The following is a 17,319-nucleotide window of genomic DNA, read 5'->3' on the forward strand; positions in this document are numbered from 1 at the left end:
TGCATATACTGTATATAGTCCTATTTGCTGTGAACTTTATTTTTCCTCCTGCTGAAGTGCTCCAGAAAAAAATATTAAAGAAAAGGGAAAATAAATGTTAGACATTCTAACAATCTAAATAAGGCTCCATGTGTATTGTGTGCTTAAAACCATAATAGTAATAGACTATCTGAAAATCAAACAAACACCCAAACAAAAAACAAAAAACGTCAAGGCTTAAGATAGTAGTTACCTCTGCTGTGCGTCTGGACTCTGCTGCCCTAAGCAGTCTGTCTGCTTTGGACAGATCCTTATCAGGGAGGTTGAACCCAGAACCCAAGCCTGTGGTGCCCAAACCTGTGGATCCTTTGGTCAGCTCTCCTATGTCCTCAATCAGTACATAATTCCTGGCATTGTGGTGATCAATATCAGCATAGAAAGACTCAGTGGAGATGCTTGACATGGGACTGGAGGCCATGCTCCTCTCTTCTAGCCCCAGCCTTATGTCCAGGTTGCTATACTTGGCCCCCAGGTGGGCCACCCCATAGCCACTATCTGTGGAGGATGGCACAATGAGCAGAGGCTGGTTGCGAATGACCTCATAGTTAGTGGTGATCTTAGGCTCCAGGTCAGAAAGGGTGGTCTGTCGCTGCTTCCCCTGTTGCAGGAGTAGAGCATGCTGGTAACTGCTGGGCTGGGACTGGCCATGGGAAATGGATAGAGTTGGAACATTTTGGTAAGGAGACACCTGTTGATGGTATAAGGATTGCTCCTGGTAAAGATTCTGCTGAGTGAAGTGGCTCGTGGTTTGGGTTTGAGGGACATATTGGGAATAGTGTGTATAGGGACTGGTAAGTGTGGAGAACTGGGAATCAGCCTCTGTCTGTGGGGGGATGAATTGGTCAAACTCAGATTGAGGAGCTGTACGGGGCCTCTCCAGACCGTCACCTCGGGCCTCTCTGATATTGCTGACCTCACTGTCAGACATGTAGTCTCTTTCCTCTGCCACACCCTGGAGATAGGCCCTCTCTCTTTTCTCTCGCTCCTTCAGTAAGGCGTCCTTGCGCCTATTGATACCCATCTCCAGGTACCTATAGTGATGAAAACAAATGCACATCTCTTAAAAAAATGATCAATTGATCCTGTAACATCACAAGCCAAGAGGTGAAAGATGTGCCACACAGTGGTACCTTTACTATGTATGAATGTGGAGGGGTCTCAATGACTGATGCCAGGGAAGCCATTTAGCCCATAAGCTATCAGAGTGGAAAGGTGAGAGTTGAATCATGTGGATGGGTGAATGTTAATGTTGGTGGGGGGGAGGTGCTCAAAACCTTTCTAACCTACACACTACTATTTGTTGTTTAACAATAGCATCACTGTTGAGTCAAATACTATCAAGGGTTTTCCATATAAAAATGTAATCTTATACAATAATGATCAATCTGTAGGCTATTACCGCAACTTGGCATCAATTTCTTTTTCTTCTTCGTCCAGTTCTGCCTGTTTCTTTCGAAGTTTAGAGGACTCTCTCTCCACCAGATCTAGCTCCTTATCAATATCTTGTAAGATCTTGGCCCGGGCCATAGTTGTATTTCGGGCAAGTCGACGACGAGCTGAGTTAGTGCTGTAACCTGACCGGCCACTCAGGGAGTCATCCTCAGGAGGGGGGTCTGGCAGAGTCCGCTTTACCTTCCTACCCGTACCAGATGGCGAGCTTCGGACCTTAAACACAGGACATAATAGATAATATATAACATTATACATTATTCACGGCCCCAACAGCAAAAACAAGATTCAACTTATGATAATCAATTTTATGACAATTTTATGAACTTCAATAATGCTGTTGATTTATGGTGCAAAACTCAACACAAAAAAACAACTAACAAACATAATAGAGAAATCAAGATTTGTCTAATTAGTTAGTGCTACCTGTGTTTAGATGTTACACTTTGATTTTATGGAATGTTTGCTCAATTAGAATGTCAAGATGAGATTGCATTCAATGAAAATTGTATCTATAGCTGCTTTCACACATGCACTGCAACCCCTAAATTATCTGGACATTACCCGGAGGAATGTGTAAACGCAAATGTCAGAATCAGTTGGACCTGGCATTAAACGGAATTTACCCAGTCAGCACCCTAGTACAAAGTCTGCGTGATGTCCGATTGAACGATATGTGTGAATAGAGCAGGTGATTGTCTGGAGAATTTACTGCAAGCCAGTGGGCATGTCGCATGTTGATGACATCTCTATCATCCGCCTGGTGACGTCATCAACAAGCCCACTCGCTGAGGGTGAAGAAGGGTAATTTACCTTCATGCGAATCTTCCTGCACGTAGCATAGCTGCTTCGTACTCCTTTCTGCTTTCCTTTATATTCCTTTGCACTCTTTCGTTTATATTGCGGATACGTCTAAATACATGGAGTATCAACGCAAAAAAAGTCACCATTACTGATAAGACTGAGAAGCCTTGTCCACCATCTTGGGTGTGCTGTAAAACTCTGCAACGTCATGTGTCATTGCGTCACGTCCTGCTTCCTGCAGGCGCTACCCTGGCTCCCCCCTTCGCCTAACTCTAACAGTATTTCCGGTAGGTGTAAACGCATCTGACACGGACAATCTCCGGTTGTGTGCTACATGTGTGAAAGGGCAACTCCAGACAATGTCCGGACCAGATAATCCGGAGTGTATGTGTGAAAGCAGCTTATGCAATATAAAAACTTTATCAATGATTAAAGCACAGAACATTTTTTGGCAGGAACTTACAGTAAAACTGTCTGCATAGTATCCACCCATTCTGTCTTCAGTAGTGGGACTAAGAGATTTTGGGTCAGAGTGAGATTTCTGACCAGCCTTCAGCATTCTTGGTCCAGAGGAAAACCTGGTGGGATCAGCAGTAAGCATCTTTTGGCCTCCCAGTGATTTTTCCAGAGACAGAGGGGAAACAGGGGAGTAAATAACTCTAGATTTCAAAGGAGTGTCTGCGGTAAAGTGTGTGGTATATCCAACTTCAACAGGAGTATGTCTTCTGTCTGAGTCTGTTTGACAGCTTAAACTTCCTCCTCTCTGGAAATTTTCTGGAGCTGAGATATGCTTGATGATTTCCACCTTGGTGTCCATCTGTACATTGGGTCTTTTGATAGAGCCAGAATGGTCAGTTTGCACTGAAATCTCTGCCACCGTCTGTATAGCTATGCTAGAGACTTTAGAGCCATGTTTCCCATCGCTACTATGTTTACGAGAGCGTCGTCGGGCACGTGTGGGAGCATCCCACTCATCCTGGTCTTCGTCATCGGTCTGAACACAGCTATCAACATTTCTCTTGTTTCTCTTCCTCCTTCCCACATACTGTTTATCTGCTGAGTCTTCATCATCTGTCTGTACCCCACTATCCAGTATCCTCTTCCCGGTGTCCTGATCAGTCTCCTTAGAGCTATCTGGAAGCTTTTTGGATAGCTGAAGTTGATCCTGACCCTCCTCTAACTGGAGCCCAGTGGATGGAGTTGTTGATTCATCTCTGACAGGCCAATATTGGCCACTATCCCCTACACCTGCATATTTGGCATCTAAAAGGTTCCCTGAGGTCCCAGTGGATCCATAGTGCTCATCCAATTGCCGCTGGAGCTGGAATTGGAGTTGCTGAATCTGCTCCAGCTGCTCTTTCTGCTGAGCATATGTTTCTTGCTGTGCAACCATGTGGGCATGATGTTCCTCCTCTTGCTGGAAGAGGAGCTGTTGTTTTAATGCCTGGAGTTCCTCAAGCTCTCTTTGGACCATCAGTTGCTCTTGTTCACGGTAACGCTGGATCTCCTGCCTTTCCCACTCTAGCTCCTCAGCTAGGCAGAGCTGCTTTAGCTTTTCTAATTCTAGGAATTCTCTCTCCATTTGGTACTGTGCCATCTTAGTATTGTCTAGGCCAGGGAATATAGGAGAGGAAGCTAGAACATCCAGAGAGGCTGCAATTGCTTCTAGGGTTGTGTCTGAGTACATTTCAGGGTATCCTGCTAGGATGTCAACAAGAGCCGCTGGTACCAACTCCTTTGGCAGCCCAATATCAAGAGGATTTATCTGGCTTAGATCTGTAGTTGGTATGAAACCATAGGGGTGTGGCACTGGCTCATTACGGATAGTTGTTGTAGGTGGTAAGGTAGTGCTGAATATGGAACCTGGCTGAGTAGTAATAGCATAGGAAGATGGGACTGGGGCTGCTACAGAGGAGTACACTATTCCATCTGAGGTTCTTAAAACACTATTTACACCAAATCCAGTTGCAGGGACTTCAGAGTATGGAGCAGTGGTCATCCGATTGTGATCTCCAGTTGCTTTGCTGGTGTAGTCAAGAGCTATACCTGTCATATTGAGTCCAAACATATTGGTTTTAGCCCATAAAATACACTAGGATTTCAAAAATGTATAAGAAAATCATGCACATTGGATTTGAAAAGAATACCATGATACATGCACATCTTCATTCATTTTGGCTAGCATGATGCAAAACCAAAATATTGAGGAAGAACACGCAGGCACACGCATGCATCTGTATGAAAAGAAGAGGAGGAAGAAGAAAACTATAATTTGCAATTGAAAACATGCACATGAAATAAGTCCATCCTATTTAAAAAAATAAAGTGAGGAAATGACAGTTAAATACTGTTATACTTAGAAGTTAAAAAAAAAATCTTAAAGAGCTCCAGAAAGCAAATCAATTTGTATAACCAATCAGTGTTGAATTGACAATGCAACACAACATGCAGCTATAATTCAATAGTTTCAAAATGTTATGCAAAGGTCAAGCCACAAATCTAGCATGCAGTATTCCAAACCACAAAACCATAAAACATGCAATAAGTAAAAAAATAAAAATAAATAAATAATAGGTTGCATACTTGACATAAGAAGTTCAACAATAAGTGTGCATATACAATGGAAAACATTCAAATTTGTTCCTGAAATACTTACCAGTAGAAATATTAGCTGGGGTTAGGTCAATAGCTCCATCCGAAGCCCCATTGAAGTAATCAAAGCCATTCTTAGGCTCATAGGCAAAAAGTCCTGATTCGGCCAGGTTAGTCTCAGACATGGAGGCCTTCATGCCATTCATGCCTTTGACACCATATATTGCGGCATTATCATATTGGTAGTGGTCATCTCGATAGCCAAAGCGGTTGTCGGGCTGGGTAGTGACCGGTGGCTGTGTTCTACAGCTTGCTGTAAATGGTAACTTGTAGATAACATCACAGCACACACTTCTCCTTCCAGCTGTCAGATCAACTGGAGTTCCATCATCTTCCACCACTGTGGTTACCACTCCTGGACTGGTGCTGGACAGAGTTACCATTGCCCTCATTGGTTTGTAGTTTGATAGATCCATTGCGCCAGTAGCCTCCAGTGAAAGGACAGGACCTCCAGTGATAATAGGTACTGGTGCTAGAGTTACTGTGTGTCTTCCACCTGGGGATGTAGCAGCTCCAAAAGAAAGATTAATGGGTATTTCTTGAGCTATGGGTGCTATAGTACTGACTATGGGCTGCGAGTTCACAGGCCTGTACACAATTTGTGCCAGGGGTTCAAATGGTTTGCATGTGGTGAGAGGAAGAGGCATGGAAGTAACATTTCCTTGTAGATCCAGAGGCTTCTCAGCAGGAGCATTATTGTATGATGCAATGGTGGCTGTGCAAGTAACTATGGTGATACTGTCAGTGACAACAGATAGTGTGGTAGCAGGGGTAATCTCTGCACTAAGGTTCACAATCTCAGGTTGGACCGCTGTGATTTGTCGCCCAGTAGAGTCACTTGAAAATGAATGTCGACGGGACTCGTGGGGGGTCAGGTCCATGCCTTGGTCAGTCATCTTTACACCAACCTTCATGGTGCGCAAATCAATAACATCTGTGGGATAGATTATCTTCCCATTCTGTTTTGTTTGTGGTTGGACCTTTGTATTATCTGGTTGTATGACAATTGCTACGCTGGGTGGAGGGACCTGTGGTAGTCTTTCATGAACGACGGAAACAGTTGTCCTCTGCACCTCAGTGGTGACCACTTGAGTCACAAGGCTCGGGAGGTTCTCTGGAGGTTGGCCTGAGGTGGAGATGGAGGATGAGTACATGTGGCTCATGCTGGAGACAACCTTTTCGGGCCCACGGATCTCTTGACTCTCAATAGACTCCTGCTGAATTTTAGTTATAGTGACTGGAGCCGCAGGCACAGACTGTGGAATGTCCTGGACTGTGGGTATGGAGGTTCTCCTTCTATAAGCTTCAGTAGTTATAGTCTCCAGAGGGGCATCATATTCTGTTGAGTAAGATAACACCTGTGGCTGTTGTACTGAATGAATGGAATCCCTCCTGTAAGCGCTTTGGGAAGCATAGGCATCAATGGCTATTTCCTTTTCAGCTGGCATAGTCACTACCTGTGCAATTGGGAATGGCTGTTGTGTGGTTATGGATTCCATCCTGGCAGTGTCAATGGCCTCTGTTGTGACCACTTGTGTTGGCATTTCATACTCTGAGGGATAGGTAAATATCTCTCCTTGGGTGTTTGGTGGTTGAACTATTGATGATATAGATGTTCTCCTTCTTGTAGTTGTGGCCTCAGTTTTAATAACCCCAACTGGCATTTCGTACTGTGGTGGGAACACCATCACTCCAGTTCCTGTCTGAGACTGCACTAAAGTCTCTGATAAAATGTCTGTGGGCATTTCACGTTCAGGTTGCATTGCAATAACCTCTACTAGAGATACTGACTGTGGACTGACTGAATGAGTAGGTGATACATACATCTGTTGGCTGTAAAAAGGAAGAGTTATTTGTGGCATGACTTCCACCACAGCAGGTGATGTTACTGCTGCTACAGTTAATGGTGTGGCTTTAGACAATTCAGATAATGGGGTAACTTCAGAGCCAACATAATTAAGTTGTGTTACTGCTTGTATTCCAACAACAGCTTCAGATTCAGTTAGTCCTGTAGCTATTTCAGTCTTTGCACGGAGGGCCCCCACTTCCATTTCAGTTAGTGGTTGATGCACAGGCGGATGTGTTACCACTTCTGGAAAGGGACATTGTAGCTTAATGCCTTGTGATACTGATTGTATTCCAGCAATGGCATCAATGCTGATGACCTCTGGAGGTATGTCCTGTTCCAAAGAGGTCATTATTTTTGCTACTGGCTGGGGCTTTTCTCTCAGAACTTGCTGAATCACTGATGATGCTGGTGGTTGTGTACTAACTGCCTCTGTGGTAATAATATTGTGAGGCACGTATTGTTCAAATGGTAACATTTCTATATTAGCTCCATCTTGGTGAGCCTCCCCATCCCAGTGAACTAAAAGGCTTGTGCCTTGAAAAACTGGGGCTTCATGAGGTAACTTAGGTTGCATTTGCACAGTGGCTCCTTCCACCACAGGCTGCCATTCTATCATTTCAATTGCTGTTGGGGGTTGAAGAGGTACTTCAACCGAAACCTCGGCTGAAATTTCAATGACTTCTGATCTTGTTTGTGGATGGTGAATTGAAGGTAAACTAGATGGTCTTTGGGCTGTGACTTGGACAGCAACTGGTTGAATAGGAAACTCCGGCTCTGGAGGCATTGTGATGATTTCTGACACAAGTTGAGGAAGCTGAGCCATTTGCTCTGGTGGTTTTGCTGTCAGGGGTACATATGGTTTCTTTATTGGTAGTGGTACACTATATGCCTGAATGGGTGTTTCCTGGTTTGATGACACTGGCATGGCATCAAATGCAGATACTAGAAGTTGTACTTCTGATGGTATGGATGCTTGAGCTTTAGAAGCAATTGACTCTGATGGTGTTGCTTCCATTTCCACAGCTGTAACAACAGCTGTTGGAGGTGTATGCCTTACAATGGGGACAGATGCTCTCCTCACTGTAGCCTGGACTGAAAAGGCCTCTGTGGATGTCTTCTGCTCTGAAGGTGTTATTCGTACCCCTGATATGTTAGTGATGGTGATGGAACCTCTTCTGACAGGAGCCTGGACTGTTATAGCCTCTGTTGGTGAACCAGGTTCGGATGGCAGAGTTATAACCACATAGGTCTGCAGACATTTTGCATGCCTCGGTGACAGGGGAGACTTGGGAGATGTTGCACTTAGCTTAGACTCTACTGGTCTAGTCAAACTCAATGACAAAGCATTTGGTGGTTCCCTGGTCCTGGGCAATGTTGCAGCTTTGGGAGTCACAGGTGGCAGGGGTGGCTTCACACTCTCCCCTGGTTTGTGGCTGAACACCAGTCCAGCTGGAATGGATGTAGGCTTTGGTGGAATTGGTGGAGGGGGCTTGCCTGCTTGGGTGGGGCCTAGTGATGTAATGGGTGATTGTGTTGTTGTAGAAACTGGACAAGCAATAGGTACTGATGGTGGAGTGAAAATGGGTGGCTTTGGAGGAATAACCTGCGTAGAAGGTGGAGGAGTGTCTGCAACTGGTATTTCAACTGTGTCTGAAGCTCTTGTTACCGACATTGGTTTAGGCGGCACTGGTGGGACTGAAGCTACAACTGGAATACTTGACATGACAGCAGGTAAGGGAGCTGCTTCTATGCTGGTCACAATAGGAACAGTAGGAGGGACAGTAGATACGCTGACAACAGAACCTGCTGATATTTGATTCCTAAGTGCTACAGGAACAGTGGAAGCAGGTGTAATTCCACTAGTTTCATGCTCGATTGTTTTCCCAGATAGGTTTTCCATACTAGGCACTATAATAACAACATGTCCCTGTCTGGTTGGGGTCACCATTTGAGTTACAGCAGTACTATCAGGCTGCATGTCCTCCATCCTTGGCTGTATATCAACAACTACAGAATGCATTGGTTGGCCAGCCACAACACTTCCCATAGCTGTGGTAGTGGTCATAGTAGGGGATGTATTTTGCACAGCTTTAAAAGATGAAGGTTCAATTGTAGATAGTGAAACTGAAGTAGATCGAGGAGGAGGCGGAGGCGGGACTTTCTTTTTGATAACTGTAGTAGATCCAGCAGCGGATGGAGGCACATTGGCTGTATGAGTTGGAGCTGGAACCACCACTGAAGTAGGCAATGGGAAAGCTGCCTGAACAGGGACTGAGTGTACGATTGTAGCCTGTGCTGAAACTGGGGCAGTTACCAGAGCAGAGACCGGCAGTGGGGCCTGTGCTGACAGAGGAGATGTAGTCGAAACAAGATCTGGCATTTGGACAATGACTGGGTCAGGAGATGAGGTAAGAATTACAGCTGTAGTTACAACTTGGGAAATTGCTGTTGTTGTGGTGACTTGAATTGGAGCAGGTGCTGCAGCAGGTGCAGTCATAGCTGAAACCGTAGGTTGAACTATGAAAATTGCAGGGGCTGGTCCTGCTGCTGACACCTGCACAGCAGTTGGAACATCAGCAGGTATCTGAGATGGTGAAGAAACCAGGTCTGGCATTTGACTAATTACACAATCCTCTATTGGGACTGGAGTCACAGTTGGGGGTCTAGGTGCAGAAACTTCAACTGAACCTGAAACAATTGCTTGAGTTTTGTTTGGGTCAGACACCACATCTGGTATTGTAACTATGACTGACGCTGGAGAAGGAGCTGAGACAGAACCCTCAATAGGTGGAACAGCTGCAATGGGAGCAATTGATGGAGGTGAGATGTCAGCTGGAGGCTGAGCCACAACTGAAGTTGGTGGTGTTGGTGTTGAGAGTGGGGTTGTTTCTGACGAAGACGTCTGAGCCTGAAACGAGGAGGCAGATGTATCATTGGAGTTGAAAATGGAGTCAGGAGTCGCTGGTGAAGTGGGAGGGGATACTGGTGAAACTGGTGAAGGTGTAGTGGTTAACTCAGGTGCTGAAATTGGAGCTGGAATAGGCTTAGGTTCTGGAATCTCACACACAACACTGATTGGCTCCATGTCAGACAACGGTGGGCTAATGGCGGGCTCGTCCTTAGTTTCAGACTCATCACTCGGAGTTATGTCAGAGGAAATACCAACACCATATTCCTCTGCAAGACTGTCATCCTCTTCCTCCCCAGATGAACATTGGGTAATCTTAAGGTCTGGTATAGGAAACAGTGCTTTTCTCATGGCAGGATCTTGAGGAACCATTGGCCTAACAAAGCCAATTCCACTTGGAGTACTGAAAATTACAGACACCTCAGAACGTTTTGGAGGTTCAGAAGGCCGAGGCGGAGCTGGTCGCTTCTTCCTTTTTAAAAGTGCTTCAGTAGAAGTGTCAGTGCCTGATATAGACTTTTCAGTTTTATCGGTGAGAGGTGACTCTTCTGTGGTAATGGTCACCACGCATGTCTCGGCAGAAGGGGGTGTCACGGTAACTATTGTTGATGTTGAAAATTCCATGGCTGTCTGTGCCTGGTGAAACTCCTGTTCTATCATCATCAGTTCTTTCTTCTTCTGCATCATTTCCTCATAAACCTCTTCAGGCGACCTGAGTTTCTTGACTGATTCAGCACCAGCATCACTAATGTCTTCTACTTGTATTTCACTTAGCATCATTTCTGAATCTACAACTAAGGATTCATAAAGATAGTCTTCTATTGCCATTCCATCATAGAGTGGTTCTATGTCAGGAGGGCTATCCCCTGGAATAGCTTTAGTTTTCTGAATAATCTCCTCATATGCTTCATCAGCAGTTTTCAATTGTTTCATTACAGTGTTCCTCTCTAGAAATGTTTCCACAAGATTAAAGGGAATCACTGTTGGTGAGGGCTTACTTCCGCTCTGCACAGCTTCACTGACCTCTGATGCTGATACTGTACTGACACAGTTCTCAGAGCTAGAGGTTCTGTATACTTCTTCACTCAGCTCGGCCTGCTTCAGCTCGTCTGCTGGTGAGGTTTCCTTAAGTGTGGGAGAAACTGGTTGGGTTTGTCTTCTCTGTGCCTTAAGTTCACCCTTATCTTTCTTGGATTTCTTGGAAACTCTCTTTTCTGGGTTGTCACCCACTTTCACGGTCTGCTGGTCTCCAGAAACCTCACCTTCTTCCCTCATCTCATCCTCCTCAGAAGAGTCTGCGATTGCGGTTAGAGTTTGGCCTGGTTGTCTGTGCTTTGCTTTGCGGTGCTGTTTATCCATGCTGGCTTTCTTGTGACTAGGACTGCTGTCACTGTCCTCTTCAAGAGAAGAGGCTGATGTAGGTGAATTTCCCGGAGTGAAACTAGATGCCTGAACACTCGATGAGCCCTTTGACAGAGATTCCGTAATGCTTTCTACTTCTTCATCAGTGCTCTGCCTCCTCCTCATTACTGGAATTGCTTTCTTAAGAACAGTGGAGAGTGGAGTTTCTTGAGCATGTTTCATGTGTGCTGCATGTATCTTTGTAAGAGACTTTCTCCTTACTTGGCTGTCTTCATCATCTGTGACAACTTCTGTAAGCATTGGCTGGGATGTCACTAAAGAATTATCCACTTTGACCTCCTTGGTAGTGACGTCGTTTGTTAGCTCTTTCTGTTTCTCATCTTCAGAGAGGGACATTTCTTCCTCACCACCCATTCCCATTATCTGCCTACGGATGAACTCTTCATCCTCTATAGAGGAATCAGCGCTTTCAGTTTTGATATCTTCACTGCTGGATGAGATAGTAGTTATATTTAGCCTTCTCCTCTGGACCTGAGGTGAAGGTGAAGGCGTGAGTTCACTTCCACTGCTCTCTTCCATTGCTTGGAAGCTGAGGCGTCTCTTCCCCGCTTTAGCCTCCACCTTCACTACCTTGGATTGATCAGTGGGTTTGTCTTCAGCAGGAATATCAGTAACCACGCTCTCTTCTGTATATTCCTGTGACATGGGTAAAATCTCTGGTTCATCTTTGCTAATGGGATCTTTAGCCTCGGCTTTGGACTCTTGCTCTGCTGCGGAAGCAGCTGTTTTGGTTTGTTCAGTTGCTTTGGCCTCGGCAGCAGATATAGAAGCTTTCCTTACTTTGATAGTTTCTACTTTAGTTTCATCCTGTTCCTACAAGAGAAAAGAGATACAAAAGAATCAACAAAAATAATCCATGGTGTGTACTGTCAAATAATAACGTTGTAACAATCCTAATAACATGATATTCATATATTGTATTCAATATTTGCCTATTTTATCTATCAAGCAGCTAAAAAAAGATCAGTTTCTCATGGATGATCTACTGAGTTATGTAGTCATTTCAAACAGGGATTTGGAATGTGACCAGAAATTAAAATTTTGTTATTGAAGAAGAAATGCTTCCAAAAAACTTCTAGCTATAAAAACATTTCATAATTTAATAAAAATTGGCGTATTTTTATGTGTATTTCATGCACAGAAGATTACCTATTAATTTATGATCTTGTGGGCTATCCACAAAGCAGTCAACGTTTAGCCAACAAATAATAGATTGGTTAGCATCTATTAGTACAAATATTGACATCAAGACTTGGAATGTACTCAAATACGTTATTTGGGAAAGCACAAATAATGCTATGGAAACAGATATTTCTTCTTCCCGAAGTTGCTTGTTATTATTTGGGAAAAAAAGCCGTGATTGGTAAGCACAGATATGTGTGTGTTAGTTAGTGAGTTTCATGGAGGGGGTTGGGGGGGGGGGGGGTGTGATAGAGAGCGAGAGAGAGCGAGAGAGAGACAGACAAACAGAGAGATTGCGGGCTGTCATTTTTGCTGGCGACAGCGGCTGAACTGAACGTCTGTACAAATCAAAAAATCCCTCCGCTGGCAGATATGACTGCGCCGCGTATTTTGTGTGGCTGTGGGCAATTCTCTGCTAACTGGCCAAGGTGTAGAGAGAGATGGAGGGAGAGAGAGAGAGACAATGAGAGAGGGGGAGGGAAAGGGAAAGGGAAAGAGAGAGAGAGCAGTGGCAATTCTACGATTTGTTTGAGGGGGGGTGCATACTCCAATACTTTCTTTGGGGAGGCAAATATTATACATACATACATATATACATATATATATATATATATATATATATATACATATATATATATATATATACATATATATATATATATATTAATAAGTGCTTGAAATAAATATGTGTCAGTACTCCCCTTCTCTCCTTATTCACATGTTGGCAAGAGATACATTTGACTGGGGGAGGCCATAAGGGGGCCAATCAGATTCCAGAGAGAGAGAGAGAGAGCGAGAGAGAGGCGGCCGGCCAGCCGGCCGGGCATCAGTTCCCAGCCTGAGTGTTTATGAGTCCTAAGCAGGAGCGTGCTAATGAGATGTCCCCCAAGTTAAAAAGGCAGGGGAGGTTCAGTTAAAAATAACAATTTAAAAAAGAGATACAGAGAAATGAAAAGCAAAGTGTGAGGATGTGGAAATATATTTCATAATTAAATATATGCCAATATTAAATACATTTCATGCTTCGAAGGCATGAAAACTGCATTGCCAGTGAATATTAGGTTAGAAAATACAACATTTGCCCGATTTACTGTGACTTCTGGTATAAACCACGTCCACTCCGGTCTTCTATCCAAATACAGATTCAGAGACAGATAATTTTGTTGGTTGAACAGATGCGGATACTGATGATGATGTCTCGGTACACCCCTAATGAAGACAATTTATTTCAAATATAACTCAAAAAATAATATATACTTACTTTCACAATGGAGTCGTTTGAAATGATTGGTTGTGGCTCAGGAGATGGGGTGATCCCACGCTCCCTGTCATCCAATGGAGCAGCCCCTTCTGTGACAGTCGGTTTGACCACTTCCTCCTGATTCGATTGGACATCAACTTGTTTCTCTAATAGCTTTGTTTGTTCTCTCACTTTAATATCTTCACGAGGCTTCTCACATTCTTCCCTAACACCAGGCTGTGGAGGAGTAACAGCTGTAGTAGGTGGAAAAGCTTTTGGTCCAGTCACTGGAGGTACCGTACCAACCTCTGCAGTGATAAGGGGAGTGCGTGGAACCTCCACCACTGTGACAGGGAGAGCCTCTGCCACCTCAACACCTGGAAGCGATTTGGGCTTTGTTGCTTTTGAAACCTCTGTCACAGGCAGTTCCATTTTTTCTGCCCCTTTGCTATTTTCAGTTGGTACAACCTTAGGCATGTCCATCTTCAGGGCATCAACCTTTGGCATTTCTTGAATTCTTTGCACAGAGTCTGTTGTGGATGTAATATCTGTTTTTATCAGGTGTGCCGCTGTTTTGATAGATGAGTCAATTTCTTTCAGAGATGCAGGTTTTGACTCTTGGTCTAACTTGCTTGGAGTTACTGAAGGCTGGACTTCCATCTTGCCAGAAGTATCCATGAGCGTAGGCTCTTCCTTTTTGGCTGCAGGAGTAAACTCTGTCTTTGTGGGAACAGCTTTAAGCTCTGCCGTTTTGGGTATAGTTCTGGGCTCTGTATTTGCGGCTGCAGGTGTGGGCTGTATCGATGGCTTGGCAGGTCCAGGTGAAGGCTGGGACATTTTTCCTGAGTCCCCCAGCTGCCCCAACAGAGCCCTTTGAGTCTGGCAGTTCAGACAAAGCCATTCCTCCTGTATTTTTTTGTACACAAAAAACAAGCCTGTTAGACAACAAAACATGTAATATAAATAGCAAAGTAAAACATTTAAATGATATTCAGAAATTGTTTGCAATTGGTTCAAGACAAACAACAGAAAAAATTAATAAAAGGACAGATTCTGATTCAGAAGGATATTTTTTGTGGAAATAAAGTGATGCAGTGTTTGACAAAAAGCCCTCAGGTTTTCTACTTATGAAAGGTTATCATAGGTTGTAGTCCAGTGGTTATGACCCCAAAGGAATTCCATAATGTAATTACATCTGTTATGCAGATATACTGTAAATCACAACATTCAAATTAAAAGTACATTAAATGAATATTAAATTCAGTACATTAAAACATATATTGTGCCCAGTCCACATTTTACAATTTGCTCAACTAAAGCATTTCTTCTAAGTAATGAATCATGAACCAAACCCTGTTTTGTGTAATTATGGAATATTAATTTTTTAAACGATGTCTTATGAGCTTGTGATGCACAGTAGCGGAGAAATAATGCTTACATTGCAAAATAGCTAAGAACATTTTATAGGCAATCACAATACTTTAAAAATGTTATCCTCTGTAGAAATACAGTACGTGTTATCAGACCTAAATTCCATTTAGATTGGACAGCTAAGAAGAATAAAAAGCATTATCTATAATGAAAAGATAGGAGTGGGCCTAGGAGTGGCATATTAGCAGACCAAACCACAGCATTGTACCGGCCTCTGCAGAGCAATGGAGAACAGTTCTGCTACAGAGGAGGAGAGCAGCACGTATGGGAGATCCCAATTTACAAATACTTTAGCCACAAGTGCAAATGTGCAGCGTATACAATGGATAAACATCCTGATGTGTCATCCGTCATGACACACACATCCAAACACAAGCTACTATCGCCAAGGTAATCCCTAGTTAAGAATCCATTGATGTAAATTAATTGCATTTTATCGACATGTGCAGTCCGGAGCTGCAGTGAGTGATGTAACCTACCCTCTGTCACACTGTTCCCTGATGGTTCTCGTCTCTGTTTCCAGAAACAAGAATTAAATATCGACGCATGGCCCCCACATAGTGAGGTTACGCCTTAGCAGGAAGACAATGGGTTCGCTGAAGCATGCTTTGGCCAAACTAGCAAAAAAAGATGAATACTCTGAATATTCTGGAAAGCATAACAAAGGCAAAAGCGCATTGCCAATGCAAACATATCGGGATTAGGCAGAAGTAATTATGATAGCAATGGGTTCATTAAGAGCTTTGCTGAGAAACTGAAAGTATGAACTCCTTTTCTCCGCCCTGGGTCTGTTGTCAGCAGGAGCTCTGCAAGAATACTGCAAAATCTCGTGGAAAAAGGCTTTCGTCAATGAAAGATTTTAAAGCAAACAGCCATGAACATACAGTAAATGATTTTCATTTGTCACACTTAACGAGCAGTGATTCATCCAACCAGCATATTTTACACAAGTTAAAATTATGCTGCGCTCATTTCATTCAAACATCTGTCCTGACAAAAATGCCTGTTATTTTGTACTTAAGAGTTATGAACGATATTTCCATTTCCAATACTGAAAGTACATACAAGTACAAATAGTAACATAATAGATAATAACCCAAAGATATTTATCATGATCAAATGATAACTAATTATGATAAATTAGTGTTACAGCTCAAATTGAGTTGACAATACAAGTATGTGCAGACAAATAATTTGTAATAGGAACAAAATGTCAACTCTAATATCCTCCCTTAGCCATCCACCCACCTTAGTTTTCGATTATGGGTGCAATACATAATTACAGCTGACAAGTACTTTGATTGTCGCATACCGTACACTACTAATCTAAAAAGATGTGTAATTTATGTATCCAATCAGTCCAATTCATAATCAACAAAAAGCTCTTCCAGCTTTTGTAAAAAACCTGACACTGTCCTCATCAGGGGCACTGCTGTCCTACGGATATCAGAAAAAGATATCACCCACATTTTCTGCATTCATGAAACAAAATTCCAATTGATTTTTGATGGGTATTTGTGTAATTTGGATTTGGCATTCAAAAATCACAAATTTTTTTGAAAGCCACCATTTTTGTAAGAACCAGGATGTCCTTATATACGTAGGTGAATAGACTGCTATGTCAAGCGCAGGCCATGAAAATAATACCACGGCAATAATAAAATGGCAGTAATTTTGATTGCTGTAAAAAAGTGTCACAGCCGGTTATTTTCTTATCACAAAGACACATAAAAGGCTGGAGAGCAGGCAGGCGTCCATTGAAACTATACAGTATATCCCCTTAATTATTGTGGCCTCCACCTCGTCCTTCATTTTCCTGTATTGGGACATTTCAACATGCATTATCGCTTACATAACTCATTAAAAGCTGACACTTTGCCTTCTTTTTTCTAACATCCAGCTTCTTCTTTGCTCAAACAGCAGGAGATTAAACAGCACTGTTCACAGATGGCAGAATCAGCAGAAATGCCGTTTTTGTTCTTTTCACGAACACGCTGGAAAAGGGGCAAGTTGTGTTTCCAGTGTGAATGGGATGAAAATACTAGAGAAGAAAGCAACTTAAACAAACAACATAAAACTGTGAAACCATGGTAAAAAATAACGTCTCGTCACCAAGCCAGACTATACTGGATCGCTGAAGGAGACGGGGAGCGGAGACGACGGAGCGACCCTACACTCAAATCATTTCATGGTCCCCCATACAGGGAACAAAGTCGTTAACTTCTGATTTTAGATTCTAAATGGGATATGATATGATCGAATGATGCATGGATATTCCTGTCTATTTTCGAGCCAGTGTCCCAAACTTCAACGTGCGTGGCATCGCAGCGGTAAAGAGGCGAA

At 43.2% G+C, this 17,319-nt stretch overlaps 1 protein-coding gene across 1 annotated transcript in view; it reads right to left on the bottom strand.

The window, feature by feature from the left end:
• The window catches only part of pclob (piccolo presynaptic cytomatrix protein b), a gene marked incomplete at both ends in the record, with an annotated part of 57,801 nt that overhangs the window by 18,511 nt on the left and 21,971 nt on the right, over positions 1-17,319 (bottom strand). Inside the window, 7 exons of the mRNA XM_080002839.1 lie at positions 233-1,070; positions 1,439-1,704; positions 2,756-4,338; positions 4,949-6,614; positions 7,851-8,302; positions 9,075-9,166; positions 9,547-11,936. Coding sequence (XP_079858965.1) covers positions 233-1,070; positions 1,439-1,704; positions 2,756-4,338; positions 4,949-6,614; positions 7,851-8,302; positions 9,075-9,166; positions 9,547-11,936 — 7,287 coding nt within the window. The remainder of the gene's footprint in view (positions 1-232; positions 1,071-1,438; positions 1,705-2,755; positions 4,339-4,948; positions 6,615-7,850; positions 8,303-9,074; positions 9,167-9,546; positions 11,937-17,319) is intronic.

The sequence above is a fragment of the Zeus faber genome, assembly GCF_960531495.2.
Source record: "Zeus faber genome assembly, chromosome: 6".
Lineage (NCBI taxonomy): Eukaryota > Metazoa > Chordata > Actinopteri > Zeiformes > Zeidae > Zeus > Zeus faber.